General features: G+C 39.0%; 1 protein-coding gene across 7 annotated transcripts in view; it reads right to left on the bottom strand.

The window, feature by feature from the left end:
• Window positions 1–5,532: 5,532 nt before the first annotated feature.
• LOC105919040 (neuronal PAS domain-containing protein 3) overlaps window positions 5,533–25,795 on the bottom strand; it is a 1,017,839-nt gene continuing 997,576 nt past the window's right edge. For 6 of the 7 annotated variants that reach the window (XM_036134634.1, XM_036134635.1, XM_036134637.1 and 3 more), the window contains 3 exons: window positions 17,604–17,751; window positions 17,272–17,387; window positions 5,533–9,771 (listed from right to left, as the gene is read on the bottom strand). In XM_036134634.1, the coding sequence (XP_035990527.1) occupies window positions 8,177–9,771; window positions 17,272–17,387; window positions 17,604–17,751 (1,859 nt within the window). In that variant the 3' untranslated portion in view covers window positions 5,533–8,176. The remainder of the gene's footprint in view (window positions 9,772–17,271; window positions 17,388–17,603; window positions 17,752–25,795) is intronic. The other variant, XM_036134641.1, reaches the window with a different exon arrangement.

The raw sequence follows: 25,795 nt of genomic DNA, 5'->3' as shown, positions 1-25,795 counted from the left end.
TAAAAAAGACAGGGCAGACGCGGACTGCAGCGGGACCATGGGATGTGATTACTTTCCATCTATGTGATCTCTGCTCTGTTTCTCAATAAAAGTGCTGGAACTTCATCACCACCGTCTTTTAACTTAGTAATGATGGAAATTAAGTATTATTGTTCCACCCACAATGTGCCAAAACTTTCTTCAATTGAATAATTTTCAATTGAATAATTTAAGTAATAATTTTTAGACCAATGGAGGAGAGAGGTTAGCCCACAGCTTCAGTCGCTTCAGCTAGAAACCACTGATCAGGCCCGAAATCTGGGTGTTGTGATGGACTCAGACCTGAACCTCCAAAAACATCTAAAGACAATTACAAGGTCGGCCTTCTATCACCTGAAGAACATTTACACGATAAAGGACTAATGTCTCAGCAGGATCTGGAAAAACTAATCCATGTGTTTATTTTTAGTCGAATTGATTACTGCAACGGTGTTTTCACAGATCTGCCTAAAAAGTGGATCAGACAGCTGCAGCTGGTGCAGAATGCTGCTGCCCGTGTCCTCACTAAGAACTAACTTAAAATACTTATAAGTCAATAAATCCCTGAATGGCTCAGCACCTACATACATCACAGACTTGTTATCAGTGTATCAACCCTCCAGACCACTAAGGTCTTCTGGCTTCAGCCTACTCTGCATACCTAGAACCAGAACCAAACATGGAGAACCAGCATTTAGTTCCTATGCTCCACTTATCTGGAACAAACTTCCGGAAAACTGTAAAAGTGCTGAAAGCCTGAGTTCTTTTAAATCAAGATTAAAAACACATTTATTTAGGATTGCCTTCGACTATTCTAGTTAAACTGTTTTACTGAAACATCATTAATTCAACTTTGTAGTCCAACTGTTTTTAATATTTTCTTTAAGTTTCTATTTTTATTTCATGTTTTATTTGTTTTCTACATTTTATTCCAACTTGCTTTTATTCTGTTTTATTTTCCTATATTTTAATCATGCAAAGCACTTAGCATTGTCTTTATATTGAAATGTGCTATACAAATAAATTTGTCTTGCCTTGCCTATTGATCTATTGCCCTGACATCTATATTCATGGATTCCTTTGAGCACCTGGCACCCCCGAAAGGCATCACAGGGACCCTGTTGGACCCCTGCAGTTTGCCTACAGGGCTAGTCTTACCTGAAGACCCAGTCAACCTGGTCCTGTACTTCATCCTGCGCCACATGTACAGCAGGATCCTTTTTTTAGATTTCAGCTCGGCATTTCACACAATCAACCCTGACATCCTATGCCAGAAGCTCACCCAGCTCACAGTACGCCCTCCACCTGTCAGTATAACCAGCTTCCTGACCAACTGAGAGACAGGGCAGACGCAGACTGCAGCGAGACCGTGGGGTGCGATTACTTTCCATCTATGTGATTTCTGCTCTGTTTCTCAATAAAAGTGCTGGAACTTCATCACCGCCGTTTCTTCATTAGTTAAGATTAGAATTCAGTTATTATTGTTTAGAATTCCATCCACAAAGGTCCAAACTCCAACGAACAGTCTATAAGGAGCTATAGTTCCACCAGTGTGTTCTAGGGCAGTTCTGTGGTCTTTTGTCAGTGGGGCACCAAACTGGCTAGCACTGCCCCTGCTAGTTAATATCCATTAGGGAGTGCCTAGTCTCTCTAATCCTTGGAAGGCATGATGACTTTTACTGATGTTTGCCATTCAACCAGATTATTGAACAGTTTTGACCCCTTCATTCCCTGAGGAATGTCAAACAACATTCCTCAGGGACAGATGTCCTGCAACCTTTGGATGTGTGCCAAGTCTTATACAACTGAAACACAGTGTTGTATAGTAACAAAGTAAAAATACTTCACTACTGTACTTAAGTATATTTTGGAGTGCTTTATACTTTTCTCGAGTATAACATTTTTTGATAACTTTTACTTTTACTTCACTATATTTCTGAACTTAATTGCATACTTTTACTTCAATACATTTTCAATGTTTGGTTTAGTTACTCGTTACAAAAAGAGTAACTAAACCATGTTCTTAGTATACACCCCCTGGTCTAAATTTTGCCTGCACTTGGTTGTGTACAATTTTAAAGTGCATAGTACTGACCTTACTTGAAGAAGGAAAACTCAAAGCTTACAAAAAGGTTGTATTTTCTGTTTAAACTTGGTCTAAATTTCTCCTGCACTTGGTTGTTTATATTGTTTTAAGTGAATTTGACTTTCTAATTTTACTGCATTTGCTTTGTTTTACTTTTTACTTATACTTTTTATTACATTAGTCGAGTACATCTATTTTTACAGTAATTGTCACACTTAAGTACAAGACATTTCAGATACTTTAAGACTTTTACTCAAGTAACATTTCAGTCAGTGACTTGGACTTTTACCAAAGTCATATTTTAGAGAGGTACTTATACTTTTACTTGACTCCGAGATTTCAGTACTTTATACAACACTGCTGAAACAAATGATTGAGTCACCTTCACATGCAGCCAAGTTATACTGTCTCCTGCAGATGACCCAATATGTCATTCAGGCATCTTAAGGCAGAATAACATCTAACATTTACAGGAGTTTGTTACCAGTGCCTTAGACTAAGAGCAGATTATGCTACTGTGCATAATTCTAATATTCACAGTTTATAACAAGTAGAGGTTTTAATTGTATAGTAGGATAGGAGAGTACCTAGTTACTTGTTGGCTGATTAATCACCTTTGAACAGTGTTGTACAAGTCAGTTAAAATTTTTTATTATAGTTACTAGTTACTTCTCTCACAAAGTAACTGAGTTACTAATTCAGTTACTGTACTCTCAAAGCAACTAGGTGCTAGGCAAAGTAATTATGCAGTTACTTTTTATGATCTAAAATGTTAATTAATTTGGATGACTTTCCTGATATTAAAACTTTAAATACTACTTAGTTCAATTATCAAATGAAAAATGCTTAGTAATTAAATGAATTATATATCTGTAAACCTTGTACAGTAATCCATACCATTATGGTGTGTGGTAGAACAAGTGTGTCAAGAGTCACAACACCAATCAATTAAATTATATTTATGTAGATGTGAATATTATGTGGAATGTTAATAAAAGTGTTAATAAAATAATAAAAGAACAATAAAACAAACTAGACGCTTTAGAACTTCATTAATTATTGACAGGCCACAACTGGCTATAAGTAACTATATCTGGCAATAGAAAAACTAAAATAACGTTTTTAAATCAATATAACAAAATAAAACACACTTTGTTGTAAAATTAAATAGTGTTCACAGCATTCCAGGTAGAATGTACTTCAAATGTTTTCGTGATTGTGACAGTAAAAAAAATGGCAGCCTACTTGCCACTGAAAAAGCGCAAAACGAGGCATCCAGTTGCAGATGTGACCTAAAATAAACAATAACTTCTGACCATTCATTAAAAACCCAATCTACACTCCATACTAACTACTAACTCTCCACTTATTTATCTGTACGTCCTGAACATGCAACATTTTTGCGTTTCACTTGAGAGAGCATAAGATGGTGCCTAAACTTTGAGGTTCTGAACGCAGTCTTTTAATTTGCAAGGCTCTTCAGCATCGCGGCATGTGTCTCTTGCTCTTGGCCTACTCTGTGTGCATATTGCATGGGGAAAACCCATGTACCTTAAGCTTCCTCAGCCAATCAGCGTCACGTATGCCTCTATCTTACTCCCACTCCCCGCACTCTGCTTTTCCCTAGCACTAGAAAAATCTACCATAGCGGAGAGTTTGCTCTTAAGAAAATGTGACTTAATTGACAGAGTTGTCATAATGTGCCGCGTTATATTGTAATTAATGTAGTCGTGCTACCGAAATGAGAAAAGTTATTAGATTACTTCATTACTGGAAAAATAACACCGTTACCAAAGCTGTTTTTTTTTATCATCGCAGTTATACTTATCACTGCCTTTGAAATAGTGCATTTTAGGGCCTGTCTGCAGCTTTAAGGTTCCAGACTTGTCTACTGAACTCTTTTCAAAGCCTGTGTAAAACAGCATCCCCACATTTGGCTTAACAACAAAGATCCATGAGTCTTGCTGATCACAAAACGCAATCACAAAACATGAAAGAGAACGAAGACAAAAGAAACCTGCATCTCAGTGACAGAGGGAATGTTAATAGTTTGGTGAAGAGTGAGATGGCTAAATGTGGAAACACAGGAAATGATGCAACCTGGTAACCAATTTAATATAACCTTTTATTATGAATATGACACCTGCAAGATGGTCAAAACTGAGTTACAGAAACACAACCATGTATGTGATATGTTCCTCTGAACAGATGAGATCCTAGTAAACTTAAAAAAGAACATATCTATAAAAAATGAAATATGCACAGTTTTGATTTGCAGCGTTATTTATGATTAATGAAATGTTTAAAAATTGGATAAATATAAGCCAGGCACTCACAGTTCGCATCAGTTTGTCATGACTTTTTGACTCCCTTTACAAGGTAAACAAAAATATACAGAAAAAATGGAAACCATCGTACCATAGTTTTCTCTTTTTCAATATTTTAATTTCTTTGTATTTAGAATCTTATAACACTGTTAACACTGATATGAGATTCCCGCTTTCCTGTATGTCAGCTACTTGGCACCAGGTTCCTCATAAAAGAATCTGTTTAATTGTACAAGAAATAGTTAAAAACACAGACACAGTTCCTTCACAGGTAAATGAGATGACTTTTCAATATTTGAAAATTTTAATCACTATGCATTTGACAGCAGCTGTGATTAAGGTTTTTTAGGTTTTAAAATCACCAGCAAAGTTTTCATTTTTCGACAAAAAACACACAAAAACATTAAAACAGCTTGAACCAGCTGTATGGTTTTAGTTACATTTGGGTGTATTTCTTGGTTTCATTTGTGATATGTCTCCCAGTAACCACTCACTTACACTGTAACATTTCCTATATTATATTACCTTGCCTTTGAAACCTTCGTACATAGAAAATGTTAAAATCTATAGGAGCGTGGTAACAAATTGCTCCTGAAACAACAAAAAAAATATTATTCAGAACAATGTACCCAATTAACTAACTAGCTGACTCACATTAATCTTGTATGTGTGTGTATATTTTCTTTATTTTTACTGTATTTGCACTTTAAGACTCCTTAATGTTAATGACAAAACAATGATTTTCCATAATAAACATAAGACACTATTTCCAGATGTGACCATAGAGCCTTGGTCTGCTTTACTCCAGCTATGATCTTTTAAAAGGTGTTCATCTTATCCCCATAATGCACTTTATAGACTTAAAAAAACAAAAACAGAATACCAGCAAGAAAATAATGACAACTGGATTAAAATAATCATAAAAAAACAAAAACTTGATTGCTCACAGTAATTGCATCTGACAAAATTACTAAATATATAGTTCAGTTTTTGAAAATTCCTATAAAAATAGATTTAGAGTGAAAAAAAATCCTGCTTTTAACATTTATAGAAATTGTTAAAATTGTTTTTTTCTTATTGAGTCTTAAAAGACAATTGTGATTTTTTTTCCTCATCCCTCCAAACCCTTGTCTAAATTGGTTTGATCCCTAAAGTAAAATTTGAATGGGAGTTCAAGACGTTTTGATGTGAACCATTGAAATACACCCAATGAACAGAAAACACCTCCAGGAAGTCTGGGAAAATGTTTCACAGTCGAGGCTTTTATCGTTTTTAATCTTAACCTTGGATGTTTTAGGTGTAAATAGTTATTTAAATGTTTCAATGTAAGAGCAGGAAACCTGTCCCAGAATTCCTTAGAGGCAAATACATGGCTCCATAAACCTTTGAGCTAGTTAAATATTCTTTTCATCTCTGTGCGAAAAGACAACAAGATAAAGAGGTTTGAATAGGACTACACAACAGCAAAAAGCAACATTTGAGTGAGAGAGAAAAATTTGAAAGTAAAAATGCAATTTTACAAAGACAGAAAGGAAGCAGCAAAATTAAATGGTGGACTCAACAAATTTTTTCTTATGTGGTTTTTTTTCCTTCTTTTTTGCAAAGGCCACCAAACACGAAATTCCACAACCTCCACTGGTTTCACTAAGACTGCAGATAGAGGGAAACAGAAGAGAAGGAGGAGGAGGCAGAGAGCTAGAGGTGTCATTTATTGGGATTAAATTCATCCAGCAGACATTCTTTTCCTCTGACCCCACTTCCTCTCCTTCCCCACACTAGAGATAGAGCACAGAGAAGACAAAGGACAAAAACAGCTACAGTAGCTCAGTATATACTGCATATAGTCAACACACACACAGAAGTTGCCATGAGAGACATTTTGACAGCCAGTGACACTACACACATTGGTAACACATTTTACGGCTTAATCACACAGGGTAGTAAGATAACAGGATGGTAAAGACAGTGCTGTCAACTTTAAAAAGATTGACACTGTGATAGCTTATTACAGTCTGATTTATTACTTAGTATGTTTTATTCTCTTTTTACCAAAAAAGTTGAGGAAAATTACAAATGAGCAAGAATCACAGTGCTTTTAAAACACAAAGCGTGGGACCTTAGCATTTCTTTTTTTATTTCTTTTTTTGGCAAAGAAGACTAGGGGAAAAAATACAACTACAGCAAAAGGAAAGCTTAACTTGTTTAAGAAGAGGAGTCTTCTTTTTTATGTTCATCTAAACAAAAACATCCCACTTTATTCCCCTTGTACGTTGATTGTTTGACAGATTGATTGAAAATGCATGTCAGTATTACAATCTCCTTGTTGATATGTTGTTTTTAGTCAAAGGTTCTGGTGATGAGATGGAAGAGAGTGGATTGTTGAGGAAAATGTTGTGGAGGTGATTCTGGTTTAGGAAGAAAGCGAGAACGGAGAAACAAGGAACAGGAAAAGTTCCTGTTTAGGTTGTCAACATTCATTTTCTAAGTTAGAAATGTTATGTATTTAAGCTCAGTCTCACTGAGAATTAAAAGTGATTAACATATCAGTTACACATAGAAAGAACAGAACACAGCCTAAACACCCAGTGATCAACTTCACATGTGCAGCTGCCCCTTGTCTCCTGATCAATCACAGGGAGGCATGGTAAGAATGCTGCTGTATTCTGATATTCCTGAAGGTTAGTAATACTTTAAAATGCCCCCTTCTCAATAAAAAGAAAAACAATCACTCTATCAACAAGCTGGGGGTCAATTTACAATACCCACATCAGCCAGCTGAATCTGGGTAACTGGGACATTTGCTAGCACCACAAATCTGTAGAATTATCAGATAAAAATGTGGACAGAAAGTTAAAGGTCAGATAAGCAGACTAAAGGTAAGAAGGCTCAACAAACTGAGATGGGGGTAGATGTAGTGGAGGTTATGTTTGGTATGAGACCTGTAGGTAAACTCCTCAGACAAATGAGGAAACTTGTAGTAACATTCGATAGTTCACAGGTCATTACCCGGTTGAAATAGCTTTTTTTTTATTTTCTGTATGTTTGATTCCAAAGTTACATCTGAGCTATAATATTTCATAAAAAGGAAGAAATAGAGGAAAAAGCAATGATTAGTGTCCTTTCAACAGAGAAACAATCCCAAAAACCTTTTGTCGAAAGAGTATCTCTGAGACAGCTGACCTCTCCTCTCAGGTTAAAAAAATCTTTAGCCTTGATCACATCAAGATACATAAGGAGGAGAGGCACAAATAATTTTTGTGTGTCACAAATACCTGTACCAACCTCCTTAAAATGTATGCATTTATCATCTTCATGAAGATGAAACCCAAATAAGTGATACAATAAAATGATCCCTTCTAGGCTCCATTGGAATCCTTAGGCAACATGAATTCTCTGTAGGCAAAAAGGAATTCTTCATTGTAAAGAACTGTTGCTTTTTTGTTCATCTGTTTTAAGAGAAAAAGTTGCTGATTACAATAAATGGAAGCAAAGAGAGATTGCTAATAGAGAAAAAAAATATAGAAAAGGGTTGTGTGTATGAGGGCATCCATGTCTTCCACAAGCTCAGTTGCTCAAAGTGCTTGAGTATGTTTGTCATTTCCTGTCCTTTAGTAGTTCCTTGTAGGAAACACAGTGCTGCCCTATGCTGATAAATTCTCTCTTACTATTTAATACTGGGTAGTCTTTGAGTTAGACACAGTTGTTGATTCTTTAAACACAGTAATGCGGTCTTGGATGTATTTCATTAATCCTCCTTTCTTTCCAGAGTTGTCTGCGTAGTATGGATCCCATTACTGTATACTGGGAATGGTAGTGTTGAGAAAAGTCCCTCTGCTGTGGTAAAAACATTGGCCGTAGCCGACATCTGGCCTCCCAAGGTGCCATTACCAACTGTAGGTGCTGGAGATCCAACAAATGGGCCTGCAGCTGCTGCAGCGGACATGTTTAGCCTGTGGACATGGTGATAAAGCATCTCCATAGGTGTTTTAGGGTCCAGACCAAACCCTGAGCTCTCAACAAAGTTCATAGCAGCATTTGGAAGGAGGTTCCCTTGTGCCATGGCCAGAGTGACATCTGCTGGGGCGTACCTTATTGTTCCAGTCGTGTATACACGTGGAGCTGTGGTGCTGGTAGAAGACAGAGTTCCTGAGACACGGTGAACCAGCGGGAGGACCACATTACCGGCCTGCAAACGCTGAAGTGCCTCAAGATCACCAGAATACAGCAGTGAAGAAGAGTTTGAGGATGAAGAGGAGGATGAGGAAGAATTTGAAGAGGTTGTAGGAGTGCCTTGTTGTTTGTCCCGAGGGGATGTAGAAAGGGGAGGGGAAAGGGGGTCAGCAGAGGAAGGGTTGGAAGAAGGAGCTAAACTTGTAACACTGGAAGAAGAGGATGAGGTTGAATTTCCATTATAAGGAAGCTTTCTCAATCCTCCTGCTGCCCCTTCAGGTCCAGGAGGAGTGAGGACAGAGTCAGGAATGGCTACCGGTAGAGAGCCACCCTGTGGTGAAGGGTAAGTCTCCTGACTCCCTGCAGCAGGAGGTTTAGATGTCATACTATATGGAGATTCATTTCTGGAAATCTCTCTGTTGGGAGGATAGTTCCAGATGCTGCTGTCATTGTCAAAGTTTATTGGTTCTGTCATTTCTGTCTTGATTTTAAGAACAGAGGATGTAGCCCCTGTGCTGTTTGGGGAGTCAGAAGAAGTGTGAAGCTGCGTGGAAGTGACAGAGGCGGCCCCTGAGGGATTTGCCTGTAGTGTGGAATCACCCATTGCTACAGGGTTGGGTGGAGCTGTGGACAGACAAAGTCTCCTGCTTCTCGATCCATCCCATTTTTGCATTTTTCTCCTTTTTCGCCTCTTCTGGAGTTTGCTGCCAGTACCAGCGTCATCAAATGTTTTTACTTCTCTGTCTTCATTAACATCCTGATCTTCCTCTTCTTCCTCCTCTGATGAGGAAATTTTTGAACTGTGGAGTTCTTCCTCTCCTTCTCCATAGTGTTCTACCTTAATATGGAGCCCTCCCAAGTTACCCAGTCCACTGATGGTATTCAGTCCCTCCAATGCTCCCAGTCCAGCTAATCTCCCCAACCCGCTTTCAAGTCCTCCCTCACCTCGGGTCACCTCCTGCTCCTGTTCTCCATCTGAAGGCTCAAGACTGTCATCACTGTCCTGACTTTCAGGGTTACTGGAACTGTCTCCTTCATTGTAGTTCTTCAGTTCCTCAGATGAGCAATGTGATTGCCCAGGTTGCTGCTGACGTTTGCTGTCTGTTTCTGGATCGTCTCTCTGTTCTGCTTGGTTGCCTGACTTTGCATCAGACTTTGCATTTTCATTTTCTATGAAAAGAAAAAAAAAACATGATGGTTAGAATAATAAAAAAGTAACAGAAAAACAATTTAAACAAGATGATTATTACTTGACCACACAAGGGTCGTTTTAACTTGTGTCTGACTGTTCCTAATGTCATAATATTGTGATTTATTTTGGTATTTATTCGGTCTCCATGTTTATGCAATTCGAAGCCACCAGCTGAAAGTTCTGATGAAATTCAATAAGAGGGTGCTGTTGCCTTGCAGCAAGAAGGTCCTGGGTTTGAGTCTGACCTTGCGTCTTTCTGCATAGAGTTTGCCTGTTCTCCCTGTGCATGCGTGGGTTCTCTCCGGGTACTCCAGAGAAAATTGACTGTTAGGTTAATTGGCCTCTCTAAATTCTCATTTGGTGTGAGTATGTGCGTGAATGGTTGTTTGTCCTGTCTGTCTCTGTGTTGCCCTGTGATAGACTGGCGACCTGTCCATGGTGTACCCCGCCTGTCGCCCATTGACAGCTGGAGATAGGCAGCAGCACCCCTCGTGACCCCTACAGGGACAAGCGTATCAGAAAATGGATGGATGGATTCTCCTTCTCACGTATAAAGCCCTTAATGATCAAGCTCCATCATATATCAGAGATCTGATTACGGCATATGTTCCTAACAGAGCACTTTGCTCTCAGACTGCAGCTCTATTGGTGGTTTCTAGAGTCTCTAAAAGTAGAATAGGAGACAGATCTTTTACCTATTAGGTTCCTCTCCTGTGGAACCAACTCCCAGTTTTGGTCCATGATGCAGACACCATGTCTACTTAGGGTAAGACTAGGCTTAAAACTTTCCTTTTTGACAAAGCTTATAGTTAGAGTGGCTTAGGTTACCCTCAGCTATCTCTGTAGTTATGCTGCAATAGGCTTAGGGTGCTGGAGGACATCAGGGTCTATTTCTCTCACTCTGCTGAGTTATCCTGCTATTCTCCAATTTGCATTGTTTGTTGTTATTTTAACTTTTTGTTCTCTGTTTTGTTCTCTGTTTTTCTCTTTTTTAGGTACACCTGGTCTGACATTTTGGTTGCTAAGACATCATCCAGGGGAGACAGATCATCTGCTATTACCAAATAACATTGAAAGGATTCCTGGATGTGTGTTTCTATTCCTTTTGTGTCTCTGCCCCATCTTCTCTAATCCCGGTCGAGGCAGATGACCGTTTACACTGAGCCTGGTTCTGCTGGAGGTTTTCCTTCCTGTTAAAGGGGAGTTTTCCTCTCCACTGTCGCTTCATGCATGCTCAGTATGAGGGATTGCTGCAAAGCCATCGACAATGCAGACGACTGTCCACTGTGGCTCTTCACTCTTTCATGAGGAGTGAATGCTGCTTGTCAAGACTCGATAAAATCTGTTGGGTTTCCTTAGACAAGAAACGTTTTGACCAATCTGTATGATTTGATTGAATTTGACTTTGTAAAGTGCCTTGAGATGACGTGTTGTGAATTGCCGCTATATAAATAAAACTGAATTCAAAACTTTAGTGGAACCCATCCATCCATCCATCCATAGTCTTCCGGTTATCCGGGGTCGGGTCGCGGGGGTAGCAGCTTCAGTAGGGAGGCCCAGACGTCCCTCTCCCCAGCCACTATGGCCAGCTCCTTCGGGGGGGATCCCAAGGCGTTCCCAGGCCAGCCGAGAGACATAGTCCTTCCAGCGTGTCCTGGATCTCCCTCTGGGCCTCCTCTGGGTGGGACATGCCCGGAACACCTCACCAGGGAGGCGTCCAGACGGCATCCTAATCAGATGCCCGAGCCACCTCAACTGGCTCCTCTCGACGTGGAGGAGCAACCGCTCTACTCTGAGTCCTCCCCGGATGACTGAGCTCCTCACCCTATCTCTATGGGAGAGCCCAGCCACACTATGGAGAAAAGTAATTTTGCCGCTTGTATCCGGGATCTTGTTCTATCGGTCACGACCAAAAGCTTGTGACCGATAGAACCAGAGGCTGGGTTAGGGTTAACCCTAACCCTACCCCTAACCCTGCCCTGAGGCCCCCCAAACCCTGCCCATGAGGGGGCCACAGACACTGGGGCTGGACCCACCAAACACTCCAGTCCGGGCACCCCTCAGAGCTCCAAGACCCAGGCACCCCCTGAATCAGCCTCCATGCACTACAGGACACATCCCACAGTCCCCCACCCCCACTAAGTGATGGAGCTGATCAAAGAAGCCCAGAGAGATCAATCTGATGCAGAGGCAGATGCTGTCTCAAGACTAATATGATCCGACAAAAGATCTTTATGCTGATTGATAGTGAGATTTTTTTTGTTGCTTTTCCAATTCATGAGTTTTTGCAATGCATAAGGCGGTGAAAGCATGCATGCATTACCTGGACGTTTTCTACTGTCATGCTGAATCAAATTATTCAATGAAAACTTACGTTGTAGTAGCAACATTGACAGCAACTTAGTTCAAAGTGACTAAATGTAGAGAGTTTGAAGGGCTTTTATTTTGAAATTCCACATCATATGTTGATGAAATCTGTTGAGCATCATCTTGAGTTATTCTCCTGTCAACTTGACGTGACAGTATCCACTGAAAACATACGGTTTAGTAGCAACATTGACAGCAACTTAGGTCTAAGTGACTATATAGAAATTTTGAGGGGCTTTCATGTTGAAATTCTGCATCAGATGTGGATGAAATTTGTTGAGCAGCATCTGGAGGTGTTCTACTGTCATGCTGAAGTGATAGTATTAGCTGAAAACAGCCTGTTTTGTAGCAACATTTACAGCAACTTAGGCCAAATTGACTCAATGTAGAGATTTTGAGTGACTTTTATTTTGAAATTCCACATCATGTAGATGGGCTTTGATGAGTAACATCTGGAGATCATCATCTGTCATCTGTAAATTAAAGTAATTACCTGGAAATAAAGTTGTTTTCATAGATATTGAGGCTAAAGAGGGTGACCAAAATATATATTTACATATTCATCACCAGACCTGAAGAATAACAAATATTACATAAAGCAGTAAGAAAAAGCAACTAACGGAAGTCAATGTGTGTAAAAATATAAAATAAAAAAGTCAAACATATTGCTCCTATTTTGAAAAGTAGTCTCAGGCGTCACTACCGTAATGCTTAGTGTTTGCGTTACCTACAAAACCGCGTCAGGGCTGGCTTTACTGTCATTTTCGAAGTGCGGCTCTTTTCTGTTATTGGTGACTTCCCGTGAAACCACCAATTGTTCTGCAGTCAGAACAATTCCCACTTCTCCAAGAGCTATCTTACAGGCTCATGCTTATATCATCCCCTCTTGGTTAACTGTCTGATAATACAATTACATCTATGTTGATTTTGATGTAATCATTATTAATTAGGATTAGGATTCATAGCCAACAAATCCCAAATGCACAAGACAAAAAATTAGTGTGAGAAGCACTTTTAATTTTTTTTACAAACACACAAGCACGCACGCACGCACACACACACACACACACACACACACACACACACACACACACACACACACACACACACACACACACACACACACACCTTAAACCTAAAAGAAGTGACTTCTGCTGCTATTACACCTGAATATATGTCAATACACATGTATATAAGTCACTGTGACACATGTATATAAGTCACCGTGAATGTACAAAAGATATCCTCTGCCTTATTTCTAGTTTGTATTTTTTTATTCTTATTTTCTTATCTACTTCTTTTTGATCCACTGTATAAACAAGGACACACTGTATATACCTGATGCACCTTGTCCTACTTTTGGCACCATCTTCTGATTACTGATTACTGAGCCGATGTGACATGTGAATTTCTCCAATGTGAGATCAATAAAGCCTAGCTTATCTTATCTAATCACACACACACACAAACGCACGCACGCATGCACATATGAGATTTTATGTCCGCTTTACTGAGAGAGGGTTTAGATTGCGACAGCACTGAAAAATATCTACAAACTCTAGCGTAGATTGAAGAAGGCTTACATAAAAGAAACAGTGGAATTACAGAAATGCACTGCATTGTTAACTCTTTTGAACTATTACTTACATCTGACTTCCAAGGTCTTGCAACAGTTTGTAAGCATTGTACAAATACAATAAATAAAACCTAAATTCTGCATAATGGGATCAGAGGATTTCAATATCAAGCAAAGGAGAATTCTTTGTGTGACTTCATATGGTGTTGTTGCATTAGTGGCTGTAAAAACATACATCTTCTCATATGTTCTTTGTATAAACTGGCATCTAACTGCAGAAAGGTCAAAGGGCATCTGTTTCGTTTTTGACCATGTTGAATCAGAGCACCTTGGGCCTGTTGGACATTTGCTGAAACTGACTCCGTCCTGTTGCAGCTGGCAAGATTTTACAGCCAGCGGAATGCCAGAATCTCTATCCTCCAGCAAATATCCCAGCTGGCACTGAACTATACCGTGCCAACACAGGCTCAACACAGGCTTTAGGATTTGATAGTATTATTCTCAAGGTGGAGGGGCCTTACAATGTGTAAGATTTGAGTCATTTAGCAACATAAATGTTTAGGGGTGTGCCTTTTTATTTCTAAACAAGGGCGCATAGGAGATTATGCTATGGTAGAAGCAGATCTACTGAATATTTCTGGTGAAGTGATTTGAAATGTCTGTGGAATATTTGGATTGCTTCAAATTATATGTATAAATATTGATTTTAAGGGTTTGATTAAAAAATATGATAACCTGTTTCTCACCTTTCCTGTAGACTTCCAAATCATCAGAAATAATAGCTAAAACCAAATTATTAGTCTGAACTTCAGGTAGGGTCTCCCATGGCAAACTGCGCTCGACAAGAAGGGTCAGATTAAGAGATATTAAAAGATTCCAAAAAAAATGGCAGATCACAAAAAGAGGCAAACCTCGTTCAAATTAGTGAGACTTAAGCAAAACCTGATAGTAGCTTGCTGGCATTCTGTGGGTGGTTGAGTCTTGGCCTCTGGGTCTCAATCGGTTCTGCCCAAAGAAGCTACAGGATGCTCCCTTCATGTTAGGGAGGAACGTCAGGACAGGTTGCCATGTCCCTGGCGGGTAAGGTGCCAAAACTGCTATGTGAGGCTTAGAGGTAAAAGCTAAAAATAGTTGGCTTCCCCTCTATACACAGCTTGGGCTCTGGATCCTAACTTCTGGAAAAGGATTGGAATCTGCCCTAATCTGGAGTTGCCCAGGGAGGGATGCATGAGGTGGGTGTGGGGATACTCACAAGCCATTGGCTGTGGGCCTTGATATTGGAGTCTTCCCCTGTGAAAGACAAAGTTGGTCTTTGTGCCTTAAGATTGCAGGGGGGAAGCCTCATTCTTGTCTGTGCTTTTATGCCAACCATCCATCAGATCACCCAGCCTTCTTAAAGTCTCTGGATGGTGACCTGGAAGGTATACTATCATGGTATTCTGTAGTGTTCCTCTTTAGCAAAAGCAGAAGTGTGTCAACATTCACCATAAGTGCTTTCCCAATAATGCAGCCAGTAAGAGAGGAGGCAGGAAAAAGATTCTGTGTACTTCCTTTTATAGGAATAATCTCAATGTCCCTTACTGGCACTTTTAAGCTTTTTACCTTGACATGACCAGCAATTTTTTGCTTGACATGACAAATCGCACACCTCATGGAAATTGACGAAAATGGCCAGAGAGAAGAGAGCAAGCATGCTGTAGTTGTTCTTGGGCAGGCTGTAGTCCCAGACTTCACGAGCATCATCCATGTGGGTTTCCATTGCGTAACAACGTATAAGGTAAAGGCTTTCCAAAATCGGCATAGCAGTCTGCAGCTCCTTTTCTACTCACAATAGAGTTCTTATTGTTGACCTCGTGAAAAGTCAATGAACAGGAGCTATGGGCTATAATTAGAATATTTTGGACACACACACACACAGCACGACACACAGATGACAGAGAGAGAGAGAGAGAGATAGAGAGAGAGAGATGAGAGAGAGAGAGAGTAAGAGAGAGATAGACACACAGAGAGATACAGAGAGAGATAGATATACACACAGAGATATATAGACACAGATACATAGAGAGAGATACACACAGAGAGATACAGAGAGATAGAGAGAGAGACACAGAGAGAGAGAGACAGAGACAGAGACACAGAGATATACATATAGAGAGATAGAGAGATAGATAGAGAGATAGATAGATAGAGAGAGACAGAGACACAGAGAGAGAGATACACAGAGAGAGACAGATAGACATACAGAGAGACACACAGAGAGAGACAGAGAGAGAGAGAGACAGAGAGAGAGATAGAGACACAGATAGATAGAGAGAGAGATAGATAGACAGAGACACAGATATATATAGAGATAGACAGAGACAGATAGATAGATACACACAGATATAGAGACAGAGAGAGAGAGAGAGAGACACATAGAGAGATAGACAGATACAGAGACAGAGAGATAGATAGATACAGAGACATATATATAGATATGTATATATATAGATATATACATATATAGACAGAGACAGAGATAGACAGATATATAGATATAGACACAGATAGAGAGAGACAGAGAGAGAGAGAGAGAGATATACAGATACAGATAGATAGAGAGAGATATAGATATATAGATAGAGAGATATATATATATATATATATATATATATATATATATACACACCTGAGGATAAGGTTCTGAATAACAAATTGCTCTTTGCACTATATATATAAATATACATATATAGATATATATAGACATAGACAGATAGATAGATACAGATACATATATATATATATAGATATAGAGATATATATATATATATAGAGATACATAGACATATATATATATAGATAGAGATATATATATATATACATATACATATATATATATATATACATATATATATATATATATATATACATATACATATATATATATATATATATATATATATATATATATATATATATATATATATATATATATATATAGTGCAAAGAGCAATTTGTTATTCAGAACCTTATCCTCAGGTGTGTGTGGGGGGTACTTTTTCTAAGGAATTGGTTGAGACTTTGTGGCAAAGGGAGTACATACAAAGGAACATACCATTTTTTTTCTTACCTTTTTTTGGCATTTAACTTAACCAAATTAATACTACTACTATTAATACTGCTTTGTGCTGAGCCATCACATAAAACAAAAAAAAAAACATATAAATTACAGATTGGAATATAACAAAATAGGTAAAAAACAAGGAGGTCAATACTTTTGCAAGCCTTTGTACTTTGGACACACCTTCCCATTTAATGGTCTGTTTTTATTTGATTGTTGGAAAACCAATCCTGGAGATAGGCACCAGCACCCCCGCGACCCCATGAGGGACTAAGCGGCTAATAGAAAATGGATGGGTGGATGTTGGATATATATATATATATATATATATATATATATATATATATATATATATATATATATATATATATATATATATATATATATATATATATATATATATGTGTAAATCTAACTTTATGCTCTCATACGTGCCTGAATTCTCTTTGGACTCAGACTCGGAGTCAGAGGTTTCAGAGGACTCCGAGGCTTTCTCTGGAAGATTTGGCAGCTGGGCAATGTCAATGGGTGTGTTTTTATACTCAGGGTTACTGTGAAGACAAACAGAACTGTTATTGAAGTTTCATTTGCAAATGAATAGGTTTGAATGCCATTGGTTGCAAAATGTAAGTACTAATGTGGGAAAGCACTGCTGCTGTAAAACAATAAATTCAAGAACCGTGTTGAATTTTTCATTACTAACTCAGAACAAGAAAGATGTTGCTGAAGCCATTGCCCACTACTTTCCTTAGCGAGCTTTCTCTCACCTGAGCACATAGTTGACCCAAATTATGTTCTTCTCACTGGAATTCTTGGCGTTAATAGCAATGGTGGCACTAGACTGGATCCAGATGAAACCACAGTTCTTCTGGATCCACCGATAATACTTTGTCACACACTGACCTTTATTCATCACTGTGAGAAAGACAGAAATGCAAAGAGAAAAAATATTTGTTTATTTATCTGTTCAGCAATGAATCTGTGTGACTGAAAAATAATTTCCACTGTAACCTCAAAGCTAAATTGCTGCATGTTTGACTCTTATCTGAACAGGAAAAAATGGTGTCTATGTTGTGCCTTGTGCCCAATAGATGCAGAACAACATGTTTTATCAATGACAACAAATAAGTACAGCCTTACCACCCAGATAAGAGACAAAGGAGTATATATATGGCTTTATGATTATGTGGAAACTAATCTCCATCCTGTTAGTTTATTTTTTTTAGAAATAACAACCAATTGTAAACATAAGCTTTTAGTCTGTTAGTGCAAACTCAGCTCAATGTGTCCTTCAGTTTGTGAGAGTAGATTGTTCTAAAAAACATTATTGTCAGTTTTTAACCTCATAATATGTAATTACAGACTTTTCACTGTAGCTGAGGAAGGAACTGTAGTACCTCCTGCTCTCCACAAGATATCGCTGTGCCACTGCAACAATCACATGCCTCCTTTCAAAGTTGGCTGCCACCCACAACCAACACCCAAACCCTGCTCCACCCTTAGACAGCATGCGGGTAATAAATTTGGCTAAATTAACCACTAAATAGTTATCTCAAGCAATATGTATTGGCATTAATCAGGAGCCGCTCAAACAGAAGCAGTCAGAGATGAGAAGCGAAGGCCTCTGAATTCATATCCCGCTCCTCAATTTAATTACGGACACAAATAGGCTTTCCATGACAGAGAAGAAAGAGAGAGAAAGCAAGGGCTGATTTATAAAAAAGGCCAGTAATTAAAAACTATTAGAATCTAATAGCATTGTTTAAGACGACATCCCCAGGGCTTCAGTAATTGACTTTGGTTGGAAGGCTGGTACTATGTCGTTCTCTATTTGCCTATTCGTAGAGAGAGAGGAGGAGAGGAGGGGAAAATAACTTCTGTGCATGTTAAGGTATAGATGGTGAGATCATGTCACCTTGAATGTGACCTTGTTTTTTTGTACAACAGAGTAAATAACACACCAAATACATACACGCGCATGCACACACACACACACACACACACACACACACACACACACACACGTGTGCACAAACATTGCAGCGGTCCCTGTTTAGATGACGGCAGGTCCTCAGAGAGAAGCTCGCTGTTTTAGCATGCCCCATGGAAGAGGACACATACTCCAACACCCTCAGATCTGTGGAAGGTGCTACATCTCTAGCAAATATTTCTGTGTAAGATCTAAACTAAAGCCCAGGTACAAAATACCAGTGGTCTTTCACTCTTTAGAAAACAGTTTGCTAAACACTTGATAATTGATAGAATTTGTCCTAAAACTAGCTTTTAATCTTCAGCAGCTCACGTCAAATTGAAACATCTTATAACAAATAAAAATCAATTGGCTCTCACCTAGTTTTAAAATAGAACCCATACAACCAGAGGTAAGGAAAAAAACATGATCAAAAAGTTATAAAACTAAATATTTTTATTCATCAGTTATACATGCAAAAACAAGTTGTTAGTCCACTTTGTTAAATTACTTGTAAAATCCTTTTGACATGAAATATATATCAAATGGATTTTTTATATTAAATTATCATTATCTGAACTGTTAATCAAAATTGGCCCACTTCTCAAACATTGGTTTAACCTACAAAAGGTCCCAAGCAGCGTTTGCACAGATTTCTTGACAGCCCTAATCCTGCCATATACCCCTTCTAGTATTATTTGAGTTCCATTTATGACACAGTTTGGACCATTGCTTAACTGGTTTTGCTAAAAATAAATAAAAGTGTTGTAGAGGTAGCTGATAAGCCATGGGCAAACCTAGTCCTAGGTTTGCCCATGGCTTATGATGCAGTTGACTGAAAGCTGTAAGGCTTACAGCTCATGGTACCAAGACGGGGCTAGTATAACTGGACTGGAGTACACACAAGAACAGACATAATAGGATAGACAAAGGTATTATTCCCACAAAAAAATCATAAATAAGGTAAAAGCAAGCAATAAACAAGCTCTAAATTTAAATTAATTGAAATTCAATAAAAAAGAAAATATCAAAAAGTTGGAATATAATATGTAAATATGTAATTATATTAACAAAAACATTGACATTTCCCAAACAATAGCCATTCTAGAGGTTTTACTTTTGTTCTTTAACAAATTAAGAGTTTCCTTGACTGTGTTTAGTTCTATTGCATATATATCCATTCACCTTTTCCTCAGTTATATGAAGCTGTGTGCAGTGTATGCTATAAGACAGCCTACACCATGATGTCCCCACCTCAACAATGACCAGCTGTTTTCCCATCAAGTTTCCGTGCTCACCATAGTTCAGAGACTGCCCTTTGTCAAGGTGTTTATTGACATACATATAAATGCAGACTGTGGAAGAACCACAGTGCTCTCATTATTGGACCTCAGTGCAGCTTTTGACACAGTTGGTCACTCCATTCTATTAGAGCGCCTGGGAAACTGGGTCAGTCTTTCTGGTACAGCACTCAACAGGTTTAAATCCTACTTAAAGGACATTTTTGTGTCAGTATGTAACTGTACATCAGAGACCACAAAAATCACATCCGGAGTTCCCTAAGGGTCCATCTTAGGTCCCCTCCTATTTAATATCTACATGCTCCCTCTATCTTAGATAATAAAAAACAACAACATAACTATGCAGATGAGACACAATTCTATATTATGATTTCACCAGGTGACTATGAACCCATTCAAGTGCTGAGTTAAATGCTTAGAAAAAAAATCAATGCATGGATGTGCCAACATTTTTTATAGTTGAATAAAAACAAAACTGAAGTAATAATCTTTGGAACAACTGAGGAGAGTGATCAAGGGTTACCACACAGCTTAAAAATAACAAAATAAACAAAACAAAAAAAGTTAATAACCATTGATCAGACCTAAAACCTGGGTGTGGAGATGGACTCAGACCTGAACCTTCATAGATATCTACAAAGTTGGTCTTCTATCACCTAAAGAACATTTTCAGGCTTAAAGGACTAATTTCTCAACAGGATCTTGAAAAATGTTTCTATGCATTTATATTTAGCAGAACTGATTACTAAAACAGACATACAGTCAAGAAACTTGAATGGTGAGGCTGTAAGATAAAAGACAATAAAAAAGATATAAATACAAAGAATAAAAATAATCTAGGAGTTGGTCACTCCCCACTCCAGACTGACGAGTCTGGAGATCGTTAGAACTGAGATGAAACGTTGTCTCGGAGAAAGGAGACTCTCCACAGAAATGTAGCGATAGGAACGGCCGAGAATACATAACATCTTTAAAAGTTGAGGCTAAGAACAGTTAAGATCCTAAATGGTGAAGCTGTTATAGAAGAATAAGAGATTTTAAAGGGGCCCCAGGAAAACAATAGGATTGTTTTCTAGCTCCAGAATGGGATTCTGGAGCACGGCAGTTAGACTAAGGAGGTATTAAAATAAGTGAGAAAGTTCTGTCGAACAGAAGGGTTACAAAGAACCCTCTTTGCGCGCCAGGCTATCTGTGTTTATATGTTCTGTCTTGTCCAACATTTTGAATGTCTCGGTTGTGAATAGGGTAGTTCATTGTTATTGTTTTGATGCGGGTTTTTCGGCATGCGCGCCGGACTGGTTGGCAAAAGACGAACACAATGGCGGACGCAAACAGAGAAACTGACGAGTTCTCCACGTATTTTTCTTCTTTAGATAACGTATCACAAGATCGTTTTAAGAGTAAGTTGATGGTTGATGGTATCAGATTGCCAGATCCACACAGCAAAAGCCTGAAGGGACGGAGCGAGTCTGTGAAATGCTGGCCAAGTGTTCCGTACCTCGATATATACAGCTGCCTTATAAGCACGGCAGGCCAGTACAGACAAGAGAGCACGAAAGACCCTGAAACCACTGGACGGCTACAATTATTTTATATCGGGAAAAAAGCTCCAGCAACGCCCGCGACGCCATGAGGGATTAAGCGGGTCAGAAAATGGATGGATGTTCAGGCATGTTTGTGTAACAGCAGAAAGCGGCGTCGGACACAGGCCGCGTCACAGCAGAGAGGAAGACCCGCCCGGTAGGTTAAAAAAAACGACATTGCAGCGTAAACACAGAAGTACTAGCGCCCGTGAACGGGGGCGTAATGGAGCCGCTGTCTGGAGCAGCAGCCTGCTGCTGCTCCAGACAGCCGGAGAAGCAGGCCGAAGAAGCGGCTGCTACAGCAGCAGCAGCCGCTTCTCCGGCCCGTGTAGCGATCGCCACCTCCCCTCCGCCGCTATTTAAGTAGAACAATGACTAGAGCATAATTAAGTTGTATTTACCGGAGATGAAGTGTAGACTGCAAATTCTGTCATAGTATGATGGCTCCCCCAGTCCATTGGGAGTGTCTGCCTGCGCTCTTTTCATTGAAAATATCCATTTCTTTCTTTGTCCTTCCTCCTTCGGTAAACGACAGAAACGTACATCCAACGATTTGGAATGCCTCTGTGTGCAACCGGGAGCACAACAAGTCGTAGGCATTGTTTAGATTCCAAAAATAAACAAACTAAAAGTACGCTCTAAATCACCCGTTTTGTCATGTAGTAGACGAGAACAGTACTGTTTTTGCCAACCACCGTGACCCGGATGTAGTGCTGACGTCACGCGTGAACTACCCTATGGGATCCATGCTGTGTAACAGAAGCGTGAGAGAGTCTCTGTGTGTATTTCTGATTGGGTGAGTGTGTGTGTCTTCATGAGAGTGTCAATTTCCCCACGTGTGTGGGCCCCAAGATAAGAGAAGTGCTGTGGAGCAGAGTGCATTTGGTTAAGTAAAAAGTGATGGGTAAAAATATGGGCAAAAAACTAAGGGGAATTTGGAAATAATTGGAAAAAAGGTTGATGCATTAATGATGTTTGTTGAAGTGCAGGAAAAGTTTCAATGCAGAAAAGCGATTTGAGGTATTGGCTGCAAGCTGATTGGGTGAGTTGCATTGGAAAGCGCACGGCCGGCTGCATCTTGGTGAGTTTTAGAGAAAATTTTTATTTTTAAACTATAGCCTAAAAGTTAGAAAGATGTTAGAAGTTTGGAAAAGTAGTTGAAAATTTGGGAGAACATTAAACATCTGTTTGAGGCATTAAAAATTGGGAAAAAACAAAAAAGGGAAGATACCTTCTGTTAGAGTATAATTTTAATTAGCATTATCTATTGCAAAATAGCATTTTAAAATGCCTAATGAACGTATACACTTAAATAACATATAATTTGCGATTAAATAGTGATTAAAAGGTTTTCATTGTTTGATAGCCCTAGTTATAATAGATAAATAAAATAGATATAATCCGTCAGACTTAAATCTAACTGATTAATAGAGAGTAGAAAACCCTATCAGCTTCTGCTCATTTGCAGGCCTGGGACAACATGAGTAAGCAAAACTAAAAAAGTTAAGGTTAAAATGTACCTTAATGGTGTGGGCAAAAGGACATTGTGGTTGATTTGACAGATTTTGTTAACCCTGCATTTAGTCATGAGTCAGTTTTGAAGTCATCCTCAAATGAAGCAGCTACAACTGAGGAATCTATGAAAAATGTTCATGGCTTGCATCAGTTTATTACAGATACTGATATTACAGAACGGCAGAAATTAGTAGAAATGGGAAATATTACGGGATAATCACAGGATGGTCCCCAAAGTATTCATTATATGTAACCACATTTTCATAGTCCCACAAAATGTAGATGCCCTTGTTACAAAGTAATTTAGGAGCCGAAGAATCTTTTCTATTTGTTCATTTGGTAATGTGCAATTTCTGGTAAATAAACTTTTCAACATAGTTTCTGGTGATCGATCGTGGCTGGCAGAATTTGACTTAACATTTTTCTAAACAAAGGCACAAAACTGATTTTAGAGCCAAGTTGTAACTTTAGTGTTTTTTATAATTTCTTCCTTGATAGATGTAGTTACACAGCATTTTCTTTATTCACTTTAGCAGAGCTTCCTAAGTTTGACTGGGACTCACAATATCTACCGGAAAAAATCAGTAGGATGGATCAGACACACAGGTGCGAATCCTAAAAACAACTCTGTCCATTATGGGTGGATTATTTGGAGTATTAATGTTAGACAGCGTGTCCTCTTCAGTGTCTCAGCTGATGAACTTAACTCCTGATACGCTCGCTGGGACAATATTTGATGCACCATTTGCCTGTGACTCAAAGGAGGGGAGAAACACAACGCTTGAGTTTGTTAATTACTAAAAGTTAGTAAATTTACAGTTATTGGAAAACAATGTAGGAAGGGAGTAACAGTAAGCGGATTGCACCAAACAATGTCTCTAATTTATTTAAAGGAGGGGGGCGCCTCCTCTGCTTTTCTGTTCTTCATTTGATTCCATATTTGTTGTTCCTGCGCATGGACGCGGATGACATTGTAACAAATCAGCGCAGACATGGGGGAAGGAGCAGAGGATCGAAAAGACGAGGTGGACATGTCAGAACTTTTTGAACACCTACAGCTGCTTACGCTGGGCACTGGGCCAGGGACTGTTTCGCATCAGCAAGTCAGCCTGGCATTGAGTCACCGAATCCTGGCATGAAGTCCCAATACGGCCTCACATCCAGAAGGTCATTACCCCAGCAAGGGGATAACGCTCCCATGAACAATGTTTCCGCACCCTGGAAAAGTGGCCAACGCTCATGAACAGTGCAGATCCCAAGCTGTCAAGGGAAGTGACTGTATGAACTTTCTGCACATATTGGAGCCACTTGATTCATCAGCATCTGAGTTGTGAAAAGGGGACTTTGTCACTGAGGTGTGTCATGGAGACATTACAGCGATCTGCTACTGCAACACTGGGGGACGAAATGTGGAGTTCCACACATGACAGCCTTGAATATGAAGTCTTTAACTCCGACCTCATGTTTGCCTGATGTCAATCCGAGTCCATCTCAGGAGCCACGGACTGGTATCAAACATTTTAAGGTAAAACACAGATAGTTATTTCTAGCCATATACTACTGAACAAATTTAATGGGATGTGATTTGGATGGCCTGTGTTCTCATATTTTTTCTTTCTTTCCACCTTTTGAGTTCCTGAGCAGATGGATCGGAGCTGGTTAATAATTTCTTAAGGCAGCCAATTGAGCGTATCCCAGTGTACAGGTTGTACAGGTTTGCGGTTTTGACAATATATTCATGTTTATTCACTTTTTATTATGTACACAATTAAACAGCAACAGGTGTACTTTACCATCACAATTATGGGCAGAAAATCCACTGGGGTGGGAATACTTTCACGTGCTCCACTTACATTTAGGGTCACAGTTGAGTTGCCTCTCTGGGTTTACTAGTGCATGCCATAAATTTACAAACTGTGAGTTGTTATCAGTATAGGATTTCCTGGGGAGACAGGTTTATTACACAGGCCTCTCTAGTATGCACAAGCGGCGCTCTGGGTGAGACGTCTTGTTTCTAAACCAAATATTATTCCTTACCGAACACACTTTTTAGGTTAAACAATCGTTTAGGTTATTCCTTATCAGCTCACAAGTATTGAGATTTTTCTATTTTACATGTAACAGTTGCCAGCTGTGATAAACGGATATTCACCAGGATTCTGTTATATTACCAGGTGTTTTATTCACGTTAAACACAATGTTTTATATGTCTTTTGCCCAGATACACCACCCTGTCTCAGTGTGTAAATAACTTGGAACATCCAGCATTCTCACAAAACCGACTTGTTGTGTGCAACTGAGGCCATCAGTCTGCAGTCATCATTTCATTTGGGTACATTGATCTTACACAACCTTTGAAGGACCTCTGCAGATACATGGTATGATACAATTGAATTATATTTTGATCTTAGATTTAATGGTGGAGTGTTAGAAAAGCCCGTATCTGCTGGAGGAAGATTCTATAAGGGGGCTTCTTGGAAAAAGGCCCACAGTTTTAGCAGTACGAAAAATGAATGTTAAATAAAATAGAACAACTACACAACATAGAAAAACTGGATAAAATAGAAAAACTGAGAAAAACAGAGGGTAAC

The sequence above is a fragment of the Fundulus heteroclitus genome, unplaced genomic scaffold (assembly GCF_011125445.2).
Source record: "Fundulus heteroclitus isolate FHET01 unplaced genomic scaffold, MU-UCD_Fhet_4.1 scaffold_87, whole genome shotgun sequence".
Taxonomy (NCBI): Eukaryota; Metazoa; Chordata; class Actinopteri; order Cyprinodontiformes; family Fundulidae; genus Fundulus; species Fundulus heteroclitus.
The sequence above is the reverse complement of the archived record's forward strand: the minus strand, read 5'-3'. Positions and strand labels throughout refer to the sequence as shown.